The 26,392-nt window shown below is 40.7% G+C and overlaps 3 protein-coding genes across 4 annotated transcripts; 1 reads left to right on the top strand and 2 right to left on the bottom strand.

Moving 5' to 3' along the window:
- Positions 1–1,888: 1,888 nt before the first annotated feature.
- On the bottom strand, positions 1,889–2,912 carry LOC109418567 (origin recognition complex subunit 6). Its single transcript, XM_019692774.3, has 2 exons — positions 2,742–2,912; positions 1,889–2,672 (listed from the first exon to the last, which is right to left on the bottom strand). The coding sequence occupies exons 1-2, from the start codon at positions 2,816–2,818 to the stop codon at positions 1,964–1,966; spliced, it is 786 nt and encodes a 261-aa protein (XP_019548319.2). The 5' UTR covers positions 2,819–2,912; the 3' UTR covers positions 1,889–1,963.
- Positions 2,913–4,073: 1,161 nt separating this feature from the next.
- On the top strand, positions 4,074–5,314 carry LOC109418569 (methylosome subunit pICln). 2 transcript variants are annotated; one of them, XM_019692777.3, is made up of 4 exons: positions 4,074–4,217; positions 4,294–4,434; positions 4,498–4,925; positions 4,996–5,314. In XM_019692777.3, the coding sequence occupies exons 2-4, from the start codon at positions 4,313–4,315 to the stop codon at positions 5,025–5,027; spliced, it is 582 nt and encodes a 193-aa protein (XP_019548322.1). In that variant the 5' UTR covers positions 4,074–4,217; positions 4,294–4,312; the 3' UTR covers positions 5,028–5,314. The 2 variants fall into 2 exon arrangements, with proteins under 2 accessions (XP_019548322.1, XP_019548321.1); XM_019692776.3 differs by having other exon boundaries at positions 4,075–4,217; positions 5,018–5,314.
- A 6,905-nt stretch (positions 5,315–12,219) lies between these two features.
- Positions 12,220–21,505, bottom strand: LOC109413132 (longitudinals lacking protein-like). Its single transcript, XM_062842289.1, has 3 exons — positions 21,157–21,505; positions 21,000–21,086; positions 12,220–13,072 (listed from the first exon to the last, which is right to left on the bottom strand). Exons 1-3 carry the CDS (start codon positions 21,253–21,255, stop codon positions 12,878–12,880), a joined length of 381 nt encoding a protein of 126 aa, XP_062698273.1. The 5' UTR covers positions 21,256–21,505; the 3' UTR covers positions 12,220–12,877.
- Positions 21,506–26,392: the final 4,887 nt, after the last annotated feature.

Below are 26,392 nucleotides of genomic sequence, written 5' to 3'. Positions count from 1 at the left end.
TCTTCGGCACGGTTTTTCAGAAGATCAAGAACAATCTGGTGATTCGCCAATTAGTTAGTGATTTCGCCGCTAGGTGGAGCTATTTGTCAAGAAAATAATTTAGTTTTAATATCTCGGGATCCAAAGCATATAGAAAAGTGCCGTCTTCGGTAATGATGTAGAAGGACAAGAGCAATATGGTGATTGACCAATATGACGCAATCTGTGAAGTACTAGATGGAATGTAATGAGCTGGATTTTTGTATGGTGAGATGATAAATCTTTCATTTTTGCAATGAAATAGTGCAAACAGCGTGGGTATTATGATTTCTTGTTGAAGCTTACTTACCTTACCGATCAGGCTAAGGCCGGGGTGGCCTCTGATGGAAACCCAGGCGCAGCGGACACGGTTTTACTACCGTTCGACCGGATTATATCCCTCCCGGGGTTCACGTGATAACGGCGAAGAAAGATTACATGGGTTTTTCTTTGCGAAGCAACTTTACTTCATCACGGACTAGTACGGACTAAAGTGCCCCACACAATGCATACGTTTGCGTGTGCGTGACAGTAGTTTGACACATTTCCCATGGGAAAACTGTCAAAAAAACGCAAACCTCGACGGAACGGACGCTATGTGTTCCACGCTTAACAATAACAAACATTTATAGATGCAATTCATTGGCATTTTTGCTTCGTCAGCTGTCTCATAATTCCACACACATATATCCGAACACATCGTCATCGTCAGTCGCCGTCATTAACCAGGGGGCTGTCACTACTATACTCCAACACTCCTCCTTAGTGCAGACCACTTTACTCTACCGGCCTCCTCCTCGATGAAAGAACTATTGCACCAAATAATACAAACCGTCCATTTTCATTCCAACAGCAACTACGACACCCGCATCCATTATGCGACAATCCTTTGGACCAAACTGCACACAGTAACCCTCGTCAGTCATTCGGCTCACCGACAACACATTGGCAGCTAACCCAGGAACATACAATAACTCTTTGATTTTTATTTTCACGTATTCACCTTCTAGCCCACGCCCAGCGATCGTTGCTTCACCGTTCCTTCTAGCTGTTAGTCCTCTTCCATCTGCCAATTTCACCTTTTCAGCACATGGACTCCACCAGTCTAAATTCGCGGTTGAACAAGTCATGTGCTTAGAGCTACCACTGTCAATAATCCACTTATCAGTTCTACACTTATCACTTCCTTTAGGCATCGTGAAGCACACTCCTCCGTCAATGCTGCCTCCTGGATCCGGTCATAGTCTTAGACATATTCTAAAAAAAAGAATGATCTTCCATCCGATCTTCAAGTGATCCTTACAAGCAACATCTTTCGTTCAGGCACTTTTGAATGTCCGTATACAACTTGTTCTCACAAGAAATCTGCCTCGACCAAGTTGGCAGAACGCACCCATACCCCTTTCTGAACCGAAGGGCAGGGAAGTCAAAAATATCAAATTAAATGTTCGAATAATTTTCTATTGTCGGAGTCTTGGAGAAGTTCAGAAATCAGAAGCTTTCAATATTAGGTCTAAAATAATACATAAGATTAAGAAAAAAAAAAACATTTTGGAGTGAACATATAGCCTTTCCAGTACACTTAGTGTACGAGAAAGGCAAAAAACGTAATTGTATGGTTCATATTTTTTCGAAATATTGATTCTGGGGGCCCACTTTTTAGGGTTTGCCCCTAGGGTAAATCCGACACTGGCGCTGGTTGTCATTTCAAGTTTGAAATTCCAAAATCGGGATCCATAAATAAAATAATTTTAAATAAAGTGGTTAAGCATAAAAATGTTTTAATCATAGTACATAAGTTAAACAGATTGCCATAAGAATCCCGCAAAATGTATGTATTAACAGTTCGTCTAACCTAATTTATTTTAGGTATATTACAGATCCTTATATTAAACGTTATTTGTGATTGAAATTCATTGTGATTCAATGGAAGCAACACATGTTCCTATCGCCCCTGTTGCAGTGCCTTCAGCTCCCGGAACGCCTTTTCCAACATTCGTTTCTTCCAGTTCTCGTAGGGTTCCGTCTTTTCCGGTGAACTACGTTTTACCCCGATTGTACGTGTATCGGCCGTCGCCTCTTCCATTCCTTCCCGAACTACACTCCGGTGAGATTCTGTTTCCTCGTCGATTTTAGACGTCGTAGCAGATGCGGAATGTTGTTTGGTCTGGGTAAGGAAATTGTACCAAGTCTTCTCCATCATTGCCCATTGGGTCGGCTTCAAGTGACTAAGCTTAACTAGTTTCACCTTGGGGGGTTTCACCTTCATCTTCTTGCAAGCTTGGAAAACGGCCATGGTCGCATATTGGGGATGACTAAAGTCCACATTGCTCTGGACTGTTCCCGCATAACATCTGTAGTTTTCCAGCATAGTAAGAGCCTCTTTCTGAACCTGGTTAAGTCCCAGCTGAACGCAAATTTCGTTTATACCAATGACTTTGCTAATATCAAGGATTTTCTCCAGAGTCCTTTTGCCATTGGCGTAGGCGGACTTCTTTATGCTGCAGAGCTTCAAAGCAATTTCATTATCGAATGGAACACCTAGTAGATTGGCGGCCAAATCAATGCAAATGACGACCTTATCATAGGCACCCAAATTGACGGTACTTCCGGTAGGCTTCAGCTGCAGCAATCGCAGTAATTCGGTTGCTTTCCTGTCGAAACAACAAATTGAAACTTTACCTAGGAATGAAATCACGGCAAAATCTGTGAAGAATACTTACGGTAGTAACTGCTCATGTTCAGACAAGCCTAATTTATTGATCATTTCAGTAACCGTTTTATTTTCTTCACCGGACATGATTAGGGCTTATATTTTTTATAATAAAAATTAGAGCGGATATACCTACATCGATGTAACCCACAACAGGATTGTTTTCAAACAAGGCACTAGGCGTCGCGACGCGAGTCCTTCCATCATTTTTTCGCGCGCTTTCCACTGTGAAACATTTCAGTTCTCTTGAGGGGTTGTGCCATTAGACCGAAATGTATCTCGCTGAAATTATCATCGAGAAATCGACAATGATTTTTCATAAGGGCCTAACTGACTTGATCGATTTCTCTTCATCGACTCTCTCTTTCGCTAATATCTAGATTGAGTTTAAATAAGGGCGAAAGTAACTTGAGAGAGTTCTCTTCATCGACTCTCTCTTCTTCAAATTAAAGTGACAAGATGCAAGTATGGTTGCACTTTTTGGTCATAAATCGCTAGGTTGCGATGCAATCTAGCGTCTAAGTGTAAAAAAGTTCGATTGAATTTGCATCTTGTCACTTTAATTTGCAGAAGAGAGAGTCGATGAAGAGAACTCTCTCATGTTACTTTCTCCCTTATTCAAACTTAATCTAGACATGTAACTTGATCAAAACAAACAAAATCGTTATTCTTTTTGTTTCTATAGCAACATTTAGTCGTCTTCTTCGCATTTCAACCAAAAAATCTTTGGAAAACTCAATACACATTCTGTGATAACACAAAGAGAGGATCGATGAAGCGAACTCTAAAATGTCAGTTAGGCCCAAATGAAAAATCAATGTCGAAATGTTTACAAGCAATTGAATGTTAACAACAAATTACCAAGCAAATCACGTCTAATATTTTGAGTGAGGAAATTATAGAATGAGGAAATCTGCTAATCAGATACCCAAAGGGTAGGGTTATGTTTGGACCGACTCAATAAAACCTCATTCTCTCTCTTTCTTATTTTCACGGAAGGCCCGTTAGAGCTGACTTCGAGAAAGGGGACACTACATAAGTATCTCTTTGATAAAACTTTCCACCAGCTACCGCCTTGAGACCCGATGCACACGAGCGTTAAGCGCTGATGAATATCGTAAGATTTTATCGCTGAATGTCCATGGAATATTACGCTGAGTGTCCATTCAAATATTACGTGGGGTGGGACAATTTATTTGTCTGTGTCGTTTTTGGCGCAAGATCGTCAATAAATTTTATAATAACTTTCTTCAACACGGGAGGAGCATCCGGAATTTGAGTCAATACTGTACGGAAATATTTCACCTCACAGTAGTTCAGAACATAATTTGTTGCACCGAGACGCTTTCTGACAGCAAACTGTTATTTTTTTTCTAAAAAATATTTTCAACAGCGTTTGTCAAAATCAAACAACGAGTGAGTGAAAACTTTGGTTAATAAACTAGTACAAAAAACCTACAAAATATAAGTTTTAGCAGTGTTTAAGGTAAGTTTTAGAATATTGTATGATTCTGGCTCCAATTGGAGTTCAAGCTAACTAAAATAATCTTCGTTTCCGCCAGGCACCCGAGCCGAACAACCATGGTTACAATCGGTGAAGCGTTCTCGCCGGTCGACGGGATTGTTTATTCTACTAGCGATGTCAAGGTTAAAATTGGAGACAGTATTATTGCTCCGGTGGGCGCTTTGCACCTCACGGAGAGGTAATGTTCCGAAAAATACCTTTTATTTTTTGTGAATGATTTAGTATTTTCAATATCTTGCAGCTCGCTGATCTGGAGCTGTGAAGAGCGCAACAGTAGCATCGCCATCCCGTGGCCCCGGGTCGGCGTCCAGGCCGTCACATCCAATCCGGACAAATGTATCTATCTTATGTTGGACATAAACCTTGCCTGGCCCGGGTTCTACGAGGGCCGAGCGCAAAACAATGGCCACGGTGGGCAGGGGGACGGTGGCGATGGCGAAGAGGACGAGAACGACGAGGGTCACGAATCGGACGGATCGGAGAACGAAATGACGGAAATGTGGCTTCAACCTCCGACGCCGCAGATTGTGGACGAGATTTACAGTGCGATGCGAGAGTGCCAGAGTTTGAACCCGGATCCGGGAGCGGTCAGCGAAGACGAAGACTACATGGAGGCGGAAGAGGATGAACTGGGGGAAGTGGACGATATGCGGAATCTCCAGCTAGACGGTGAGTGATTCAATGTCATTGATGTCCTGTACGGTCTGCATGGTAATACTAACGATAGATTATGGTAAAGATAACCGTGATTCTAATTGCAGACGAGGATAAATTCGCCGACGCCGAGGAATAGATCGCAACAAACTTCTGAGTTCTCTAAAAATATTATACGTTTGTTTAAAAACTGAAAAAAATGCGGACTGAAAGCGCATTACAGCTTTTTCTTCTGGATGCGGCGCTGGGATGGATCAGCCGCAGTGAGCAGATCGACGTCGCGAAGCGTAATATTGTGTTAGGTTTATAAAACTATTCCATGTTAATCAACACGAATCTGAATAATAATGTGAACACTGAATAATTTAAAAACAAAAATAAAGCCATGAAGTGTATACATTTGATTTGTAATTTGTAATTTATTTATTTAGAAAACGGCAGCCTGTTAGTTATTACAACTTTTGCTCAGGTCAAGGAAAGGTGAATCGGACAATTTGACATTAGTAATTAGTGAAGGAAATCAATTATAACCTATTAGCTATCAATTTAGACAATCTAACAAAATATTATTATTGGAAACCACTCTTGAATGCTGTTAGTGTAGGCTTCTGCTTCAGGGCCAAAGGCAGATGATTCCAGAGTGATGCTCCGCTGATAAGGACACTCTTCCCGCTAGACGTAGTATGATGTGGTAGGACGAAGGAGCGTGCTCTAATGTTCGCCCCCCGGTTGAAGATGTTGAAGCAGGTACGGCGGTAGTTCACGGAGGTAGCCGCGTCGTAGGAAGCAGCAGACTCGAAGTTTATAGTTGTCCAGGAGGTCCCTTCCCAGAATGGTATGGCGTACCTCTTCCGTGGTATCCCGTCGGCGAAGACCGTAAACAAAGCGTACGGCCGATTTGAAGCTTCGGTGTAGCTGCTGCTTTAGTGCTTCCGTCAATCCCGAGTAGTATACAACATCGCAGTACGTATACAGTGGTACGATGACAGCTTGAACAAGTTTTTTCCGGGTGGCGAGCGACAACACACTTTGAAATCGACGAAAAGTCCGCAGTGTGCTGTAGACCCGTTTCACCACATCGTTGACTTGGTCTGTCCAACATAGTCTCTTGTCCATAGCAAGACCCAGATTGGTAACTTTATCGGAAAGCTGAATGGGTTCTCCACAGAAGACAATATCGTTCTGAGGGATGACATTGCCTTCCCTACTAAACACAATTGCCTGGGTTTTCTTAGGGTTCGGTGTGAGCATATTGTGCCGGGTCCAAGCTTCGATCGATATCAGGTCTCGGTTGATGATGTCTACCAGTCTATCAACCTGACTGATAGGGCCAGAAACGTAAATCTGAAGATCATCGGCATAGAGCTGGTATTTGCACTTCAGGACACTCGGTAGACTGTTAATAAACAGGCTGAACAGCATGGCACTCAAACACGATCCTTGGGGTGTTCCATCGATTAGGGGCAGATCCTCTGACGTGGCGTCGCCGTGTTTTACAGTTTGCCTTCGTTGGTTCAAAAACGACGAGATCAAGTCACAGGCCGCCGGGGAAAATCCAAATTCCCGGCTCAGTTTGTCTAAGAGAATTCGATGCTTAACGCAGTTGAAAGCTAACGAGAAATCGACCAAAACCATTATTGTGCAGTGTTGATTGTCGAGATGTTGGTAGATGTTGTGAGTGACTTCTGTAAGTGCGGTGGTGGTGCTATATCCCCGCCTGTAACCGGATTGATGTGCGGCCATTAGATGTGGATTGGAGACGTCTAGATGATAGGATATCTGCGCAAGCAAAATCTTTTCGAGGATTTTCGAGATCGATGGCAGGACACTGATTGGGCGGAAATCTTTAGGGGCTGTTGGATTACCTGATTTTGGAATCGGTGTTACAACAGCTTTTTTCCAGGAAGACGGAAAGGTCTTTTCTGCGATAATGGTGTTGAATATGTGTGTCAGTAGTGGAAGTATGAAGGGGCTCAGCATTTTCACGAAGGAGATTGGGAGATGATCGCTTCCAGTAGCATTTGAACTTATCTCGAACATTCTTCTAGCTACTTCCTCTACGCTGGTGGGTTGAAAATTCAGTTCTTCTTGAACGTGGGCAGGTGCTGTTTCCTGAGTTACCGGAACCGTTGCATTGCGACTGTTTGGAAGTGCTAGATGCCCCTCCGTGAAGAACTGGTTGAGATGATGGGCGTCGAAATTGTTGGATGGTGTGGCTTTCTTTTCGTTGTTGTGTACTCCCTCCCTACGCAAATTACTCCAGAGCTGTTTGGCAGGGAGGTCAGCAGAGAAGTTTCGGTCGGCGTATTGCTTCTTGGCGTTGGTGATCAGAGTCTTTGCGCGATCACGGGCTTGTACGTACTCCCTCCACTGATTGCTATTTCTGGTTCGGTTGGGATTGCGGGCGTATAGCGCATACGCGAGATCTCGTACAGCGATAGCTTGCTCTATGCCTCGAGTTATCCAAGGTGTGCGTTTATCGCGAACTTGAATAACTTTTTCCGGGGCATGCGTTTCCAGAAGAGACTGCAATTTTGTTGTTGTTATTTCGACTTTTCGATTGACATCGTTTGTTTCGTAGACGTCTTGAAGGTCAATTGCTTGGAAGTCAGCTTGTAATCGAACGATGTCGATTCCGCGCATATTGCGAACTTTCATCGTTTGGGGTGCGGCTGAGGGAACATGGATGTCTGCAATCAGATATACTACCTCATGGTCGGAGATGGAGCTTCCGTACTGTGTCTTAGACGTACGGATGGAAGACGGGGAATCAGTAACCAGAAGGTCGATTGTTGTAGCACTTTGTTCGGTTATCCTTGTTGCGGCGGTTGGTAGAATGGTGAGGTTGAAGAAAGAATGAATGCGAGCAAGGGCCTCCGCATTGCCGCTGAGATGGTTCGCTGCAACGTTAATGTTGTAATCACCGACCAGATAGATTCTATCGAAGTCGAATTCTTGAAGGTCAAGTAGCAGTTTCTCGTAATGCTGTACAAAAAGGGGATTGGATCCGGTCGGGTTGTACACCACAACAACACATATGTTGTGGTTGTTGATTTTGCTTTGTACTGCGAGGTACTCCAGTCGAGTAGAGTTGTCTTCACCTGGTTCACGAAGAGATCTGATGATTGGGACTGCTTTGATCCCTTTCTGGACGTATAGCCCGACGCCGCCGTGAGATCTAGCTCTGTTTCCACGTCCAGTGGGAAGGGAATGACGGATAAAGTTGTATCCAGGGACCCGAATTGGTCCCATGGGTGATGACGGACGCAGCATGGTTTCCGTTACGGCAAAGAAGTGGTAATGGGAGGGATGAAGCAAAACTTTGACACCATCAATATGGCGTTCAAGACTTCGGACGTTGAGGTGTCCGATACGGAGGCTGGAATTGTTGGTTCTAGACATTTGGTATCAAGTGTAGTCGTCAACTGCTAGTGCGTTTTGGATGTAGAAGCGAAAGATGTGTCGGACCCCACTGCATCGAAGAACACCGAGGAGTTGTTCGCCTCTTCCACATGTCTGGTCAGCTCGATGAGATGGTCAATGTCTTTCACTTGTGTGTAGCGAGGTTGATTGGGCAGGAGCACCGAAACCGAGCCGTTGCGAACAAATACCGATTGGACCAGCTTCCTATGTTTCAGTCTCAATGCTAGGTTGCGGATCCGGAAAGTTGTGACGGGGAGTACTTCGTTGAGTGTGAACCGGTAGTCTAGTGGCAGTTCAGGAAGGATCTGGCATAGTTTGACATCGTTGTATTTTCTGAAGTACTGCCGGAGAACTGCATCTCGCGCCTCGTGATCATCGAGGATGACTATGATGGTAGGGGTCAGGGACCGGTCGGTCCATTTGGAAGCCTTGACGGTTAATCGGAAGCATTTAACAACGTGCGACATCAGGGCGGGGATGCCGAGGAAACCAAAGAGCTCTTTTACGATGGTTGTAACATTTTCGCCGGACCGGTATGGGATCTTGTTAATCGCTATCCTGAAGTTGTTCACACTTTGGGAGCATGTTCTGGCAAGCTTAGCACCCTCTTCGATGATTTCGAGTTTACGCCCAACATCATCAAGCGCTTTTTGCTGCACCGCAAACCTTTCTTCCGCTCCACTGACCTCTTGCACGCGGCTTTGGAGACGGTCGATGAGCTTTTTGTTGGTTGATCGTAGGGAGTCTAGCTCACTTTGCAGCTGTCGGATCTTGGAAGTTAGATCTTCGATGTGTTCGGCGATTTGTTTGAGGTTATCGGGAGCAGGGGGAGCCTGGGGCGACGACTGCCTCGGAATAAGACTTCCAACGGCGCTGCAATCGGTGCAAAAATACCAGAGATGCGGGAGGGCAGGCAGAATCACTTCACTGATATTGACGCAGCTGGTGTGAAACCAGTGGGAACAGCCGTCACAACAGATCCAGTTGACACATTCGGGATTGCTTTTCTTCGAACCTTTCTTCCGCTTTCCTGTTGTTGACGGGGGATTTTTACGGCCACATGTACTACATGAGTCGGACATGATGACGTTTGCACAGCATTAGACGACGACGGAATGTACGAATTATCTTAACATGGGTATACGTGATACGGACACAACGGTTTTAACAGTCCAGTGCCTCGTAGAGGTCGAGTACGAGTATCAACTTCAGGAGCCCCGACGGTGGCCAAATTCCTGATACGAACCGCAGGCACCCCGACGGTGGCAACTTGCTACGGACTTCACTAATCGAAACGCGGGTGACTGTTAGTTGATTAGGGAGTATTATTGTTAATTATTTGAATAGAATAATTTTCAACGCTTTAAAAGCAAATCAATAGGACAGATCGATGAAGTACCTAGATTTGTAGTAATGAGCTGAATTTTAGTATGGTGAGAAGGTCAATTCTCCGTTTCTGTAATGAAATGGTGCAAAAAGTGTGGGTATTATCATTCCTTGCCTAATTTGATGCTGTTTGAGCAAAACTTTGGATAACTATGTTGTTTATGTTGCAAGAAATGGAGAAAACAACAACACGGTTATCCAAAGTTTTGCTCAAACAGCATCAAATTAGGCAAGGAATCATAAATAATACCTAAGCTTATTGAACCATTTTATTGCAGAAATGGAGAATTGACCTTCTCACCATACTAAAATTCAGCTCATTTCTACAAATCTAGTATTACAGCGAATGTGTCCCATTTGATGCTGTTTGAGCAGAAATTTGGGTTACTGTATCGTTTCTTGCTATTTGAACAACACAGTCACACAAACTTTTGCTCAAACATCAGCAAGAAATCATAATACCCACGCAGTTTGCACCATTTCATTGCAGAGGTAAAGATTGGCCATCTTTACCATTTTGTAGCCATCATACAAAAATCCAGCTCATCACTTTCAATCTAGTACTTCACTGTTTGCGTCCTATGGGGCACGTTCGGTGTAGTACTAGATCAATGTGATGTAAATCACATTGGTACTAGATGTGTAGTAATACTACACACTAGATCAATGTGATGTAAATCACATTGGTACTAGATGTGTAGTAATACTACATATCTAGTACCAATGTGATTTACATCACATTGATCTAGTACTACACCGAACGTGCCCCATAGGACGCAAACAGTGAAGTACTAGATTGAAAGTGATGAGCTGGATTTTTGTATGATGGCTACAAAATGGTAAAGATGGCCAATCTTTACCTCTGCAATGAAATGGTACAAAACGCGTGGGTATTATGATTCCTTGCCTAATTTGGTGCTGTTTGAGCAAAACTTTGGATAACAATGTTGTTTATGTTGCAAGAAATTGAGAAAACAACAACACTGTTGCCCAAAGTTTTGCTCAAACGGCATCAAATTAGGCAAGGAATCATAATACCCACGCTTTTTGCACCATTTCACTGCAGAAACGGATAATAGGACGCAATCAGTGAAGTACTAGATTGAAAGTAGTGAGCAGGATTTTTGTATGGTGAGATGATCAATTCTCCTTTTCTGCAATGAAATGGTGTAAACAGCGTGGGTTACATGATTTCTTTACCTATTTGATGCTGTTTGAGCAAAAGTTTGGATTAATGTGTTGTTGAAGTTGCAAGAAAAAATAATACAACAGCACAGTTATCCAAACTTTTACTCTGCGAGACCCTTCACTTTCAGTCTATCGGCGGTTTTCAAAAACGTCGGCAGTGGGGCACGTTCAGTGTAGTACTAGATTTGTAGTAATGAGCTGAATTTTAGTATGGTGAGAAGGTCAATTCTCCGTTTCTGCAATGAAATGGTGCAAAAAGAGTGGGTATTATGATTCCTTGCTGAAATTGATGCTGTTTGAGCAAAACTTTGGATAATTATGTTGTTTATGTTGCAATAAATGGAGAAAACAACAACACTGTTGCCCAAAGTTTTGCTCAAACAGCATTAAATTAGGCAAGGAATCATAATACCCACGCTGTTTGCACCATTTCATTGCATAAACGGAGAATTGACCTTCTCACCATACTAAAATTCAGCTCATTACTACAAATCTAGTACTTCAACGATCTGTCCTATTTGATGCTGTTTGAGCAAAACTTTGGGTAACAGTGTTGTTGTTTACTCCATTTTTTGCAACATAAACAACATAGTTATCCAAAGTTTTGCTCAAACAGCATCAATTTAGGCAAGGAATCATAATACCCACGCTTTTTGCACCATTTCATTGCAGAAACGGAGAATTGGCCTTCTCACCATACAAAAATTCAGCTCATTACTACAAATCTAGTACTACACCAAACGTGCCCTATTGATCTGCAGGTCGCGAGAAAGGCTTTCGGATATGGCAATAGAATACACCAATTTCTTTCAATGTAATTCCTACAAAATTTTACTGTCTCGTGAAATACAATTGTGCTAACAAAAATATAATGTAATAGCATTAAACACGATTAAACCGAATAGCGTGATACAGGAGATGATAGAGGTTGAGGCAGAAACGCATACTTTTGATTCAAATTGTGAGTTTGTGTTTTATTAAGTTATCGCAAATAAGATGACTTCACAAGAAAAGGTAACCTAAATAAAATAAAATCAAGAAGTTAATCATGCGCTTGCACGTAATATATATTTCCTACGTTAAAATTGATCCATTCTTTAGTATATATTCTGCGCAGGACTTTCTCATAAATTTATCTGAATTGCCCCCACTTTCGTAGTTTTAAGTGCGCCTTCCGTAATAATTAGCACTGATACATTTCCCCCACTTGCGATTCTCTCATATTTACATTTTGTCTCTCACTAAAAGCGCACATTTCTGGTCAAACTAAAACTGGTGTACCAATTGAGTGATTCAGGATTATTTTTCTTAAAAAAAAAAGCTGCAGAACTGGAGCTTTGATCTCTATTGCCATTACCTACGTTTTATCTACGCCAATCAACCTCATACTTGAAGGCGATGTAATGTAGTTCAAACCATTTTTGGCTACGCAAAGACATAATGGAAAAAAGTGCTTCATCTCAACTATATCAAACAATCGAATATTTTTTTAGGAAGATAATTGCTCTTGTCTTCAATAATCGTTGATGTTTTGGAATTAACCGTTATCAACGGTAGTGAAAACTAAAAATTGATGCAGAATTTGGGGTACTGTTCCCTTTTTTCCGCGATAGTATGTGTTTTTTTTTGTTTGTATATAATTATAGTTTAACTTTAATATTCTTACTATACGCACGGTCGCTCGCTCACTATCTTTCGTCTATCTTATGCGTATATGGGTCTGGGTATATTGGTTAAGCGAAAAGTAAACTGTTTTATTTTCTAATATTTTTTGCATGACTCGTGGTTTTCTCACAGAAATCCTGGGGAACTGTTGATTACTGCACAAGTCAGTATTTGCGGAACTGTTGTTCAAAGACAAATTTCAGCGGATTTGTTTGTATTGGAGATTTTAGAGGCGAGCCTAGCACAATTACGGAGACGAAAGATTACGGCCTAACGCAACAACACACCTCAGTCATCTTCCCATCCTAACCCTCTCGCTTGATATTCGTCGGGGTCTCTGCGAGACCCTTCACTTTCAGTCTATCGGCGGTTTTCAAAAACGTCGGCAGTTGTTCCTGGGAAACGTTGACCTCGCCAGCGTACATAAACTCTAGGATTGCCTGCAGGTGGCTGTAAGACACGTCCTTCAGGATGATGATCGGATGTTTGGAGGGGTTTTCCTTTACGAAAAATAGATAGAATAGCGTTCGTTAGATTCGGGTTAGAGAATACATACAGTAATTTTAGCGACGGGCCTAGCTGTTCGGCTAATGAAACCAATGAAGCACTCAGCGTACTTTCTGAATGGAATACCTGCGTCAAGTCTAGAGTGCTATGTCCAAACGCTCATACACCATCACCAGAGTTTGGGTCCCTTCACATTGCTCGATTGCGGGCTATAAGAAAGCGGACACTCTGGCTAAGGTGTGCTTTGGGCTCGTTTGGAAGTTGATTATCAATGTTAACTTCTTTTAGCGATCAGCCTAGATAGCTCCGTAGTGTCGGTAACGGTTGTCTCGATAGGACACAATCGATAAAGTACCTACTATAATTAAAGTTATGAGCTGAATTTTTGTTCGGTGAGAAGGCCAATTCTCTATTTCTGCAGTGTAATAGTAGTAAAAGCGTGGGTATTATGATTCCTTGCTTAACTTGATGCTGTTTGAGCAAAACTTTGGGTAACCTCGTTGGGGAAGATTCAAATATTACGTCCATAAATTTTTGAGATGTCTAGACCCCCCTCCCACCCTCTGTCAGGCATTTTCCCTATACCTATTACACGTAGTGTCACACTTTTGTAGACCTCCCCTCCCCCAAATGTTGGACGTAATTTTTGAACGCTCCCTTGTTGTTTTCTCTATTTCTTGCAGCTTACACGACACGGTTACTCAAAGTTTTGCTCAAACAGCATCAAATTAGGCAAGGAATCATAATACCCACGCTGTTTGTATCATTTTATTGCAGAAACGGAGAATCGACCTTCTCATCATACAAAAATTCAGCTCATTACTTCAACTCTAGTACTCCACCGATCGTGTTCTATGGGACACGTTCGGTGTAGTACTAGATTTGTAGTAATGAGCTGAATTTTAGTATGATGAGAAGGTCAGTTCTCTGTTTCTGCAGTGAAATGGTACAAAAAGCGTGGGTATTATGATTCCTTGCCTAATTTGATGCTGTTTGAGTAAAACTTTGTATAACTATATTGTTTATGTTGCAAGAAATAAAGAAAATAACAACACTGTCGCCCAAAGTTTTGCTCAACAGCATCAAATTAGGCAAGGAATCATAATACCCACGCTTTTTGCACCGTTTCACTGCAGAAACGGAGAATTGACCTTCTCACCATACTAAAATTCAGCTCATTACTACAAATCTAGTACTTCATCGAACTGTCCTATAGGACAGATCGATGAAGTACTAGATTTGTAGTAATGAGCTGAATTTTTGTATGGTGAGAAGGTCAATTCTCTGTTTCTGCAATGAAATGATGCAAAAAGCGTGGGTATTATGATTCCTTGCCTAATTTGGTGATGTTTGAGCAAAACTTTGGACAACAGTGTTGTTGTTTTCTCCATTTCTTGCAACATAAATAACATAGTTATTCAAAGTTTTGCTTAAACAGCAACAAATTAGGCAAGGAATTATAATACCCAAGCTTTTTGCACCATTTCATTGCAGAAACGGAGAATTGACCTTCTCACCATACAAAAATTCAGCTCATTACTACAAATCTAGTACTACGCCGAACGTGCCCCATTGGGTTTTTGAATTTTGAAAACTGTTTTGACATTTTATATAGGGTGGGGCGGGGCAAGATGGATCACCATAACTTTTTAAATACAACTCGTATTGGTTTGTATTCGTCCGCTACTCTTTAATACACTAGTTAGCTATGCTAAACGTCGATAAAAAGTTCATTAAATACATAATATAATGTTAAACAAGCAGTTTTAAAAAGTGCTCGATTTTGCGCCGTGATAAAAGTGCGGGCAAGATGGGTCACCTTTTAAGTAATTCACATTTTCTCAACGAAAAACGTCAAAATATAAGATTTGTTCCGCATTCATATATGCTCGATATCCATACTGAGTAAACAAGAGCTACTAGTAAACATTTTATAAATTTATTTGGAATTTAAAAAACTTTACGAATAGGACAGATCGATGAAGTACTAGATTTGTAGTAATGAGCTGAATTTTAGTATGGTGAAAAGGTCAATTCTCCGTTTCTGCACTGAAATGGTGCAAAAAGCGTGGGTATTATGATTCCTTGCCTAATTTGATGCTGTTTGAGCAAAACTTTGGGCAACAGTGTTGTTGTTTTCTCCATTCTTGCTACATAAACGACACAGTTATCCAAAGTTTTGCTCAAACATCATCAAATTAGGCAAGGAATCATAATACTCACGCTTTTTGCACCATTTCATTACAGAAACGGAGAATTGGCCTTCTCACCATACTAAAATTCAGCTCATTACTACAAATCTAGTACTACACCGAGCGTGCCCCATTGAGTGGTCCTAAGGCGACTTGAAAATCGATGTTTTCACTAAAAAAATATCATAATTTTATGTTATAATTTCGAGCGTTCATTCCGCTTGATTGAAGTCATTTATGAGATAGTCTTGTAGTAAAAAATAAATAACTTTTTAATGCTCCAAAAATACGTTCAAAATTGAAGGTGACCCATCTTGCCCCGCGGCCCACCCAACGAAAGAGCACCTTTTTCTGAGCCACTATGATTTTATTGGGATTTTTAGAACTTTATTGTGGTTCCTAAAATCATTTTCAAAGCGATTTTTTTAAATCACCTTTTGACAGCTTCGCCCAGTGCTTAATGCGGCGAGGGGTGATTCGACAAACCACTCTCATACAAACTTCAAATTTATTTTTAAATAAGTTCATATAGGCAAAAATATCATGAAAATTTGGATTTCTGTTCAATTTGGCTCAGAATCTGCATCAGAATATGAAATAGGACGCAATCAGTGAAGTACTAGATTGAAAGTAGTGAGCTGGATTTTTGTATGGTGAGATGATCAGATCTGCATTTCTGCAAAGAAATGATGCAAACAGTGCGGGTTATATGATTTCTTGACTAATTTGATGCTGTTTGAGCAAAAGTTTGGATAACTGTGTTGTTGAAGTTGCAAGAAATAAATAATACAACAACACAGTTACCCAAACTTTTGCTCAAGCAACATCAAATAGGGCGCAATCAGTGAAGTACTAGATTGAAAGTAGTGAGCTGGATTTTTGTATGGTGAGATGATCAGTTCTCCATTTCTGCAATGAAACGGTGCAAACAGCGTGGGTTATATGGTTTCTTACCCAATTTGATGCTGATTGAGCAAAAGTTTGGGTAACTGTGTTGTTGTATTATTTATTTCTTGCAACTTCAATAACACAGTTACCCAAACTTTTGCTCAAACAGGATCAAATTAGGCCAGAAATCATATAACCCAAGCTGTTTGCACCATTTCATTGCAGAAATGGAGAACTGATCATCTCACCATACAAAAATCCAGCTTACTACTTTCAATCTAGTACTTCACTGATTGCTTCCTATAGGACAGATCGGCGAAGTACTAGATTTGTAGTAATGAGCTGAATTTTAGTATGGTGAGAAGGTCAATTCTCCGTTTCTGCAATGAAATGGTTCAAAAAGCGTGGGTATTATGATTCCTTGCCTAATTTGATGCTGTTTGAGCAAAACTTTGAACAAAAGTGTTGTTGTTTTCTCAATTTCTTGCAATATAAACAACATAGTTATCCAAAGTTTTGCTCAACCAGCATCAAATTAGGCAAGGAATCATAATACCCACGCTTTTTGCACCATTTCATTGCAGAAACGGAGAATTGACCTTCTCACCATACTAAAATTCAGCTCATTACTACAAATCTAGTACTACACCGAACGTGCCCCATTATCACAACACCGCAAAAGAAGCCAATGGGACACGTTCGGTGTAGTACTAGATTTGTAGTAATGAGCTGAACTTTTGTATGGTGAGAAGGTCAATTCTCCATTTCTGCAATGAAATAGTGCAAGAAGCATGGGTATTATGATTCCTTGTCTAATTTGATGCTGTTTCAGCAAAACTTTGGGCAACAGTGTTGTTGATTTCTCCATTTCTTGCAACATAAACACCATAGTTATCCAAAATTTTGCTCAAACAGCATAAAATTAGGCAAGGAATCATAATACCCACGCTTTTTGCACCATTGCATTGCAGAAACGGAGAATTGACCTTCTCACCATACTAAAATTCAGCTCATTACTACAAATCTAGTACTTCACCGATCTGTCCTATGGGAAGCAATCAGTGAAGTACTAGATTGAAAGAAGTGAGCTGGATTTGTGTTTGGTGAGATGATCAATGGAGTACGTTCGGTGTTGTACTAGATTTGTAGTAATGAGCTGAATTTTTGAATGGTGAGAAGATCAATTCTCCGTTTCTGCAATGAAATGGTGCAAAAAGCGTGGGTATTATGATTCCTTGCCTAATTTGATGCTGTTTGAGCAAAACTTTGGATAACTATGTTGTTTATGTTGCAAAAAATGGAGAAAACAACAAAACTGCTTCAGGGATTTCTCTAGGAATTTTTTCGAGGACTTCTCCAGCAATTTTTCCAGGAATTCTTCCAAGAGATTTTTTCAGAAATTTCTCCAGGGATTTCTCCCAGAATTACTCTCGAGATTCCTTCAGGAATTCCTTCAGGGCTTCCTCCAGCGATTCCCACAGGAATTCCTCCATGATGTTTTTCCAGGAACTCCTCCAGGAATTCCTTCAGGAATTACCCTAGGATATTTTTTTAGGAATAGGAAGCAATCAGTGAAGTACTAGAATGAAAGTAGTGAGCTGGATTTATGTATGGTGAGATGATCAGTTCTCCGTTTCTGCAATGAAATGGTGCAAACAGCTTGGGTTATATGATTTCTTGCCTAATTTGATGCTGTTTGAGCAAAAGTTTGGGTAACTGTATTGTTGTATTATTTATTTCTTGCAACTTCAACAACACAGTTACCCAAATGTTTGCTCAAACAGCATCAAATTAGGCAAGGATTCATATAACCCACGCTGTTTGCACCATTTCATTGCAGAAACGGAGAACTGATCATCTCACCATACAAAAATCCAGCTCACTACTTTTAATCTAGTACTTCACTGATTGCTTCCTATTCCTCCAGGAATTGGTCCAGGGCATCCTTCAGAAGTTATATCAGGAATTTCTCCAGGATTTTTTCCGGGAAATCCTCTAGGGATTCCTTAAAAAAATTCTTCCAGAATTTTTTTCAGGAATACCTTCAGGAATTTACCAGATTCTTCCAGGCATTTCTTGAGAGATTCTTCCAGGAATTACTTCGAAAATTCCTCCAAGAATTTCTCCAGGGATTTCCTTGAGGATTCCTCAAGAAAATCCTTCGAAGATTCCTCCAGAAAATCTTTCAGAAATCCCTCCAAGGATTCTTTCAGGAAATCCTCCTGATATTTATCAAGGAGTTTTTCAAAATTTTCTCCATGGATTCCTCCCAGAATTCCTCTGGAGGTTTCTCCAGAAATTCCTTCAAGAATTACCCTAGGATTTTGTTTTAGGAATTCTTCTCCAGGAATTGCTCTGGGAAATCCTCTAGGGATTCCTTCAAAAAATATACCAGGATTTTTTTTTTTCAGGAATACCTTCAGGAATTTTTCAGATTCCTCCAAGAATGATTTCAGGAACTCCTCCAGGGAATTTTTCACGAATTTCTTCGAAGATTCTTGCAGGAAATCCACCTGGAATTTATCAAGGGATTTTTTTTTTCAGAATTATCTACAGGGATTTCTTCCAGAATTCCTCTGGAGATTTCTTTAGGAACTCGTCCAGGGATTCCATCGGGAATTCTTCTTGGGATTGCTCCAATAATTCATCCAGGAATTGTCCAGAAGTTTTTTCGGACATTCTTCCAGGATTCTCTCTAGAGATTTTTCAAGGCATTGCTTCAGGGATTTCTCCAGAAAATCCTTCAAGGATTTCTTTAGAAATTTCTCTGAATTTGCTCTAGGAATATAATACTTTTCAGGATAGGGTCAACAGTAGGTTGAACATTTCATTATGGATGCTTTGTAGAAAGTTGTTGCATATTGTTTTCAGCATCTTTCGGCTGATTTTTTTGCAATGTTGCTATGATGGTTACATCATCTGAAGTTGCTCAAATATCAGTTTGAGAGGCTTCATGGTTTAATGAAATACTTACAGCAAAGCTTCCCAAACTCGGTTTTCGCGGCGCCCCAACGTGTCGTAAGCTCGCTTTATCTTCTCGTTTGAGCGTGCCTACAACAGACTGATGTGCCGCGAAAACAGAGTTTGGGAAGCGTGGATTTAGAGTACAGTTAATGGATAACATAACATCGAATTGCACATAACCTGATTCTGCTCGAGAATTTCCATGGATAACTCGTTTCCATTGGCACTTCAAGAGAGTATCATGAGATCATGATGGGTTTGTTACTATAACGCCCTCCATTATGGTGTACCATCATAACAGATGGTAATCATAATGAAAAAAAAAAACAGGGTTTTCAGATTTATCAGGTTAACTTCGTTCCTTCTAAAATACTTAACAACACAATGTCGACAATCACATTCGTGATGTTCGTCTGGCTAACATGCCAATAGGAAGCAATCAGTGAAGTACTAGATTGAAAGTAATGAGCTGGATTTTTGTATGGTGAGATGATCATTTCTCCATTTCTGCAATGAAATGGAGCAAACAGCGTGGGTTATATGATTTCTTGCCTAATTTAATGCTGGCTGAGCAAAAGTTTGGGTAACTGTGTTGTTGTATTATTTATTTATTCCATCTTCAACAACACAGTAACCCAAACTTGCTCAAACAGCATCAAATAAGGCAAGAAATCATATAACCCACGCTGTTTGCACCATTTCATTGCAGAAATGGAGAAATGATCATCTCACCATACAAAAATCCAGCTCACTACTTTCAATCTAGTACTTCACTGATTGCCTCCTATTCATGTGAACTAACTCACATGCCTCCTGATTTGGAATGACCACAGTGAATCTTCTACACAAAGTTGTATACGTTTTCAAGAAACCTGAAAAACTGATTAAAAACTGATTAAAGTGTATGGGCTATGAGCTCTAGTTACGCTTATACGTTAATTCCCTCTTAGTGTACCTCTTCCTATTTCATTGCCCTTCCCCTTCCTAATCCTAGATGATGAAATAGGCTGGTATATATGGCGATGGCACAAATATCCCAAATGGAGGATAACGTGCCTCTAGAGGCCTTCTGATACTTGATGAGGTGGGCGCTAGCGAAGACGATATTTACGAGCGTCAAATCATCTTCGACGATTTTTTCCATTGGTCTGTCAAAAGACCTGTATGAGCTGGAATCAAGGTGGAGAGATATGGGTAGATGGTTGCACAGCCCACAGGTATCGAGGAAGCCATGATCCAAAAAGTTGGATTTAGGCCGCGATTTCATTTGTGTAATGTGTCGGCTGATAACTCGGTTGATGATATGGGCTCTCAAAAGCAATCTCAGTGTCTGTGGCGTGGCTTACCAGGATATCGAGCATGTCGTGTGGCGATGCGCTGAGCAACTTGACGTCAGATGTAAGCTGTATGAAATACTCCGATACCAAGGAAAACAACAGAAACCCGTTAGAGAAATGTTTGCAGATCTTGATTCGTGGAACTTGAATCCCATTTAGCAATTTTTGGAACGTGGTAAATAAAAATCCTTTCTCTATCGTTCCGTTACAGATCAGGACAATCTATCCTATCCATGTTTTTAGTACAAGTCAGCCAATTCCCACTTTTCAATTTTTAATGTTTGTTATCCCTATAACCTCGAAACAGCACCTCGGCTCCCTAAGCTAACGAAGTTTTAAAACGATGAATATTTAAAAAATGTAAACAATAAAAAACATAAAAGGTTTAATTGATTTCGACTCCGTTATGCCCATGTGGCGCCCGAGGCTTCCAAATAAATTAATAGTAAGTGAACACTTCGAAGATTAACGATCACCTGCGACCTACATTCTGCTGGGTGCCACAAATCGATAACAAAGCATATGCAAAATTAACTCACCTCTAGCAACGACTTGAAATAGGGACTACAGGCTGATAGCACCATCTTGTGCGCTTTGCACGTCTGCCCTTCGCATGCCAGTGTTACCTAAAAACAACAGAAGCAATTAGATTTGACTCTCACATTTCACTGCCCAATAATTCCCCGAGGCACTCACATCGGTAAAACTTTTCTCATTTCGAAGATGCCGGAACGATGTCACCATGTTGGTTTGAAAGTCATTCCATTTGAGGAAATACTGCTGCTGATCGGACATGGTTCCCGCCAGTTGCGTCGCGAATCCGGTTCAGATGATCGGAGTTAGAGTTGTGATGATGATGTGGTGCTTGCAAGATCGATCAGAGCGCCGGCTTCCACTAACAACAACTGCTGGCTGATGGAGACCCGGGAAAGCAAACCAAAGGAAAACCAAAAATAAAAGAAAACCTGCAACGAGACGAATTTTATGAGATGTTTTGAAATGCAAAGCGGAGGTGAATAAGGATCGGTACGCTTAATGCATGATAGGATGTCTACTCATTACAAAAAAAATCCATTCATCAGGATTTACAAAGGAAATATAGTTTTCTAATATTCCTGGTTTTCAAGATTTTTCCAGGTAGTAGACACCCATGTTTGATGCATCACAAATTATTGATTGAGTCAAGCTAATCCTAGTCCTAACAAAGTGCTAAATTTTTGAAAACTATAATATCGTCGCCCACTCAACCCTTTCTTCGTGCAGCATTTATTCGAACGAAAGTTTTCCTAGGAGACAAACGATGCGCTGAACACTAATACACTCAGTCAACCATTTGAATTGAAGGTGATACCTATGGAGCCGACACATCACTGGATACAATCTGCTTTGAAAGTTCACAGCAGAAAAGAACAACAGCAATATCAACAAACCGCAATCCAATTTTTGATGAAAGAAGATACACTCCTATACACATTGATAGCCGAATCAGGGAGAGACTTTTTCAAGTTCTTCAAAGCAAGCACGGCGTGGTTCCTCAGCGCTCAGCACTGTTTACTCTTTCTCACTGTTCTCATACGGGCTCTTGTGTGTCGTAGACCAAAATTTAATTGTGTCTCTCTCACAATCACTTTTCCTTCAACTCCTCGCACGGTTTTCTAAGGCTGTGACCATAGTGGGTAAGGTGAGATGCGATCGGATGCGATAAGTTATGAGATGAGAAGAGGGATGTTTGATAGGCCATAGTGCATGAGGTTTTCAATGAGGGTGCGCATGTTGTTTTCACATCCTTTTTCGCCTATTTCGTGCGCATCAACGACTCGCGTGATTTGATCGATGAAGTCGCTTGTATGTTGCAGCATCTTCTTTGGATGTGGGTAGTGAAATGGTCGTTTTATCTTTAAGAGCGGAAAGATAAAATGCACCCGCTTTTTGTTTTGCGCGGGCTGTTTTTTATTTGCTATAACTTAGTCAGTTTTGATCCTGTTGCAATAGCAAAAACCGACCAGTTCAAAAAAAAAATCTGGTGTAACTGTACAAGATTGAGATTATTGAATTAATTATTTGAGAAAAGAATGTATAACATGTAATTATATCCGCGTGAGCGATGTCTTTATGTATACACATATTTTTACTTTCCGAACTGGGCTATATCAGTGTTGATTTCAATTTTAATTAATATGAGACTGTTATACAAAATTTTCGGCGATATCTACAAGAAAAGATGTCTCTAATAAGTACACAATATTCATCATAAGGACTGTATCATTAATTAAGAGTACACCTTTGAGGCCCTGTATTAAAAAGACTAAGTCTTATTTTGACAACTGCCGTGTGTTTATGTGTTGCTAACGTTGTAAACAACACATAACCTTCAATAAAAGTTAAATATTTCGTCAAGTGGAGCAACGCGAGTGTTTACGGATGAGAAGCGAAAATCGATTGTGACCAGGTACTGCTATGAACAATGATTATCGCTAAGAAAATTAGCAAAAGTTGGAGGTGTTAGCGTTTTTTCTGTCCAAAATGCTGTCAAACGATTCGGTATGCATAACACACTGATAGACTCACCCGGACGCGACAGAAAACCAGGTGCGTCCAAGTCAAATTTGGACAGCAAAATTTGCAAAATCTTCAAAAGAAAAAAGGAGGTATTCATCATAGATTGCGCAAAAAAGTGTGGAACGACTATTGGTATGGTTCAGCGCGCCAAGGAACGTAATTGCCTGAAGACTTACCCAAAACAGAAATGTCCAAAAAAAAAACAGTCAAATTCTGGCGGATTATGTGAAAACTCGGGCTCGGAAACTGTACGACGATGTTTTGAGCAAACATTACATGTGCATAATCATGGATGATAAAACGTATGTCATATTGGACAACAAGGCACTTCCAGGGGCACAATTTTCACTGTGAAGCATGGCACTGATGTTCCGAATTCGTAGAAATTGATTTTTTGCAAAAAAAGTTGGGAAAATCGAAAATGTATTAGTTTGGCAAGCAATTTGTCAAAGTGGTATGAAATCGTCACCTTTCTTCGCCGTCCCAAGTATGAACGTCGAAACATACCGGAAGGAATGCCTCCAGAAACCAATTCTGACACTCATCTGAGATCACAAAGGTCCTACATTATTTTGATCAGATTTGGCATCCTGCCACTATGCGCGCGACACCTTTGACTGGTATGAAGAAAACAATGTCCAATTTGCGGAAAAGGCAATGCCCCTCAAATTGCCCGCAAATTAGGCACATTAAGAAGTATTTGGCTTTGATGAAAGGGAAACTACGGCAAAAGGATAGAGGAGCAGTCAAATTCAAGATAAACAGGGTGTCATCAAATTCAAGAAACACTGGGCCAACCCAAGCAAAACCATCGACGGAACGGTTGTCCAAAACCTTATGAAGAACACCAAGAAGAAGGTGCGAGAGCTGGCAAGATCCACGAAAAATTAAATATAAAATGATACCATGGGCTTTTCTGATGGTCAATAAACAATGTAATTCAATTTAATTTACAAAACAAATAAAACATTTTCAGATACTCATAATAAACGATACAGTCCTTATATTAGGTAAAAGAGTATCAATTGAAATTGATGTCACACTCTTTTCGTTAAGGGATCTAGTTTTGCCTGACAAAGAAAAAAGCAGAACTTTTCAATCAGAATCCTTTTAGCAATTAAGTTGAATACTTTCTTACTTGCACATGAATAACATACACTAAACAAACGACCATATCAAACACTAATCACTTGATCCAAATCCCGAACAGAGAAAATAAAATGTTTTCTTATACACACATAATAACAAAATTATGCTGCAAAAAACTTAAACGATTTGATGGAATACTATTTTATATGCAATGAAATATGTTATTTTACATGGTGATCGATAGACAGTATGATACATTTTTATTACGTCTGGTCCATCTAAATGCATGTCATGAGAAAAAGCATTGAGTTATGTTTAAAAACAACAACATATCAACGCATTTTATATTACTTCTAGCATTCCCAACACATTAAATCCGCATTGCTTTACATACACAACGAGCGCAATCATAAAATCCATACCCGACAAGCATTCTCTTGCGATCACATGCGTCGAAGCAGCTCCATCGCATCTCCGCACTCATCGCAACTCATCTACTATGTACGGTTCATGCGTTTTGCATATAGTTTCCACAGAGTGTGCTTCGACGCTAATCCGATCTCTTATCTCTTTGCATCGCACCTCAGCCACTATGTGCTCAACGTAACGTTGAGCACATAGTGGCTGAGGTGCGATGCAAAGAGAAAAGAGATCGGATAAGCGTCGAAGCACACTCTGTGGAAACTATATGCAAAACGCATGAACCGTACATAATAGATGAGTTGCGATGAGTGCGGAGATGCGATGGAGCTGCTTCGACGCATGTGATCGCAAGAGAACGCAAGAGAATGCTTGTCGGGTATGGATTTTATGATTGCGCTCGTTGTGTATGTAAAGCAATGCTGATTTAATGTGTAGGGAATGCTAGTAGGTAATATAAAATGCGTTAATATGTTGTTGTTTTTAAACACAACCCAATGCTTTGCTCGTTTGCTCAGTGCATGTTATTCATGTGCAAGTTAGAAAGGTTAAGGTTTTATAGTATTCAACTTAATTGCTAAAAGGATTCTGATTGAAAAGTTCTGTTTTTTTCTTTGCCAGGCAAAACTAGTTGACGGGCTTGGTGGTCTAGTGGCTACCGCTTCTGATTCGTATGCAGAAGGTCATGGGTTCAATCCCTGGCCCGTCCTTTTCATCCTACTTTGTATCTTTCTATCCACTTTCTCTCACTCTCTCTTCTCTACATATACAACTCATGTATATTCATATGTTCATAGCCATCGCTAGAACCAGAAACGAATTGAAAAAAGTCGTTTCCCTCCCTTCCAACTTCCACTCACAGCACAGTGTATATATAACGCCTATAAGTTATGCAACCAAAGCGTGCTGTGTCGCTTGACCTTATTCACCTTATTCACCACACAATCTATCACGAACACTATAAATAACCCTATCCATGGATCGCATCACCGACCCAACGGTGACTCCCAGATCTCCCATCCTTTCCGTCTAACAAATACCCCAGTCCGTGCGGGTTGTGGGACGCAGAGTGCTCTCGGTCTCTAGTAGCAACAACCAGTACACTCTAACATTCCTTTCCCTTCCCAGCTGACTATAAGGACTTGGCCGGCGCCGTTATTGATCAAAAATGCATGAGCTGCTAAAATTGCACTTTGAGAATATGTGGAATGTCCCAGCCCCTTATTCAGTTGGATCACAGTGCAACTGGTACCAGTTCAGATCAATCACGGAGGAGCAACCATTGACATGTATAGTCAGAATTGATCGTTTTTTTGATCGTTGCCAGGCAAAACTAGATCCCTTAACGAAAATAGTGTGACATCATTTTCGATTGATACTCTTTTACCTAATATAAGGACTGTATCGTTAATTATGAGTACACCTGAAAATTGCTGTATCTGAAAATATTTATTTGTTTTGTAAATTAAATTCAATTACATTGTTTATTGACCATCAGAAAAGCCCATGGTATCATTTTATATTTAATTTTTCGTGGATCTTGCCAGCTCTCGCACCTTCTTCTTGGTGTTCTTCATAAGGTTTTGGACAACCGTTCCGTCGATGGTTTTGCTTGGGTTGGCCCAGTTTTTCTTGAATTTGATGACGTCGTCTGCTCCTCTATCCTTTTGCCGTAGTTTCCCTTTCATCAAAGCCAAATACTTCTTAATGTGCCTAATTTGCGGGCAATTTGAAGGGTTCATTGCCTTTTCCACAAATTGGACATTGTTTTCTTCATACCAGTCAAAGGTGTCACGCGCATAGTGGCAGGGTGCCATATCCGATCTAAATAATGTAGGACCTTTGTGCTTTCAAATGAGTGGCA

The sequence above is a fragment of the Aedes albopictus genome, chromosome 3 (genome assembly GCF_035046485.1).
Source record: "Aedes albopictus strain Foshan chromosome 3, AalbF5, whole genome shotgun sequence".
NCBI lineage: Eukaryota > Metazoa > Arthropoda > Insecta > Diptera > Culicidae > Aedes > Aedes albopictus.
The sequence above is the reverse complement of the archived record's forward strand: the minus strand, read 5'-3'. Positions and strand labels throughout refer to the sequence as shown.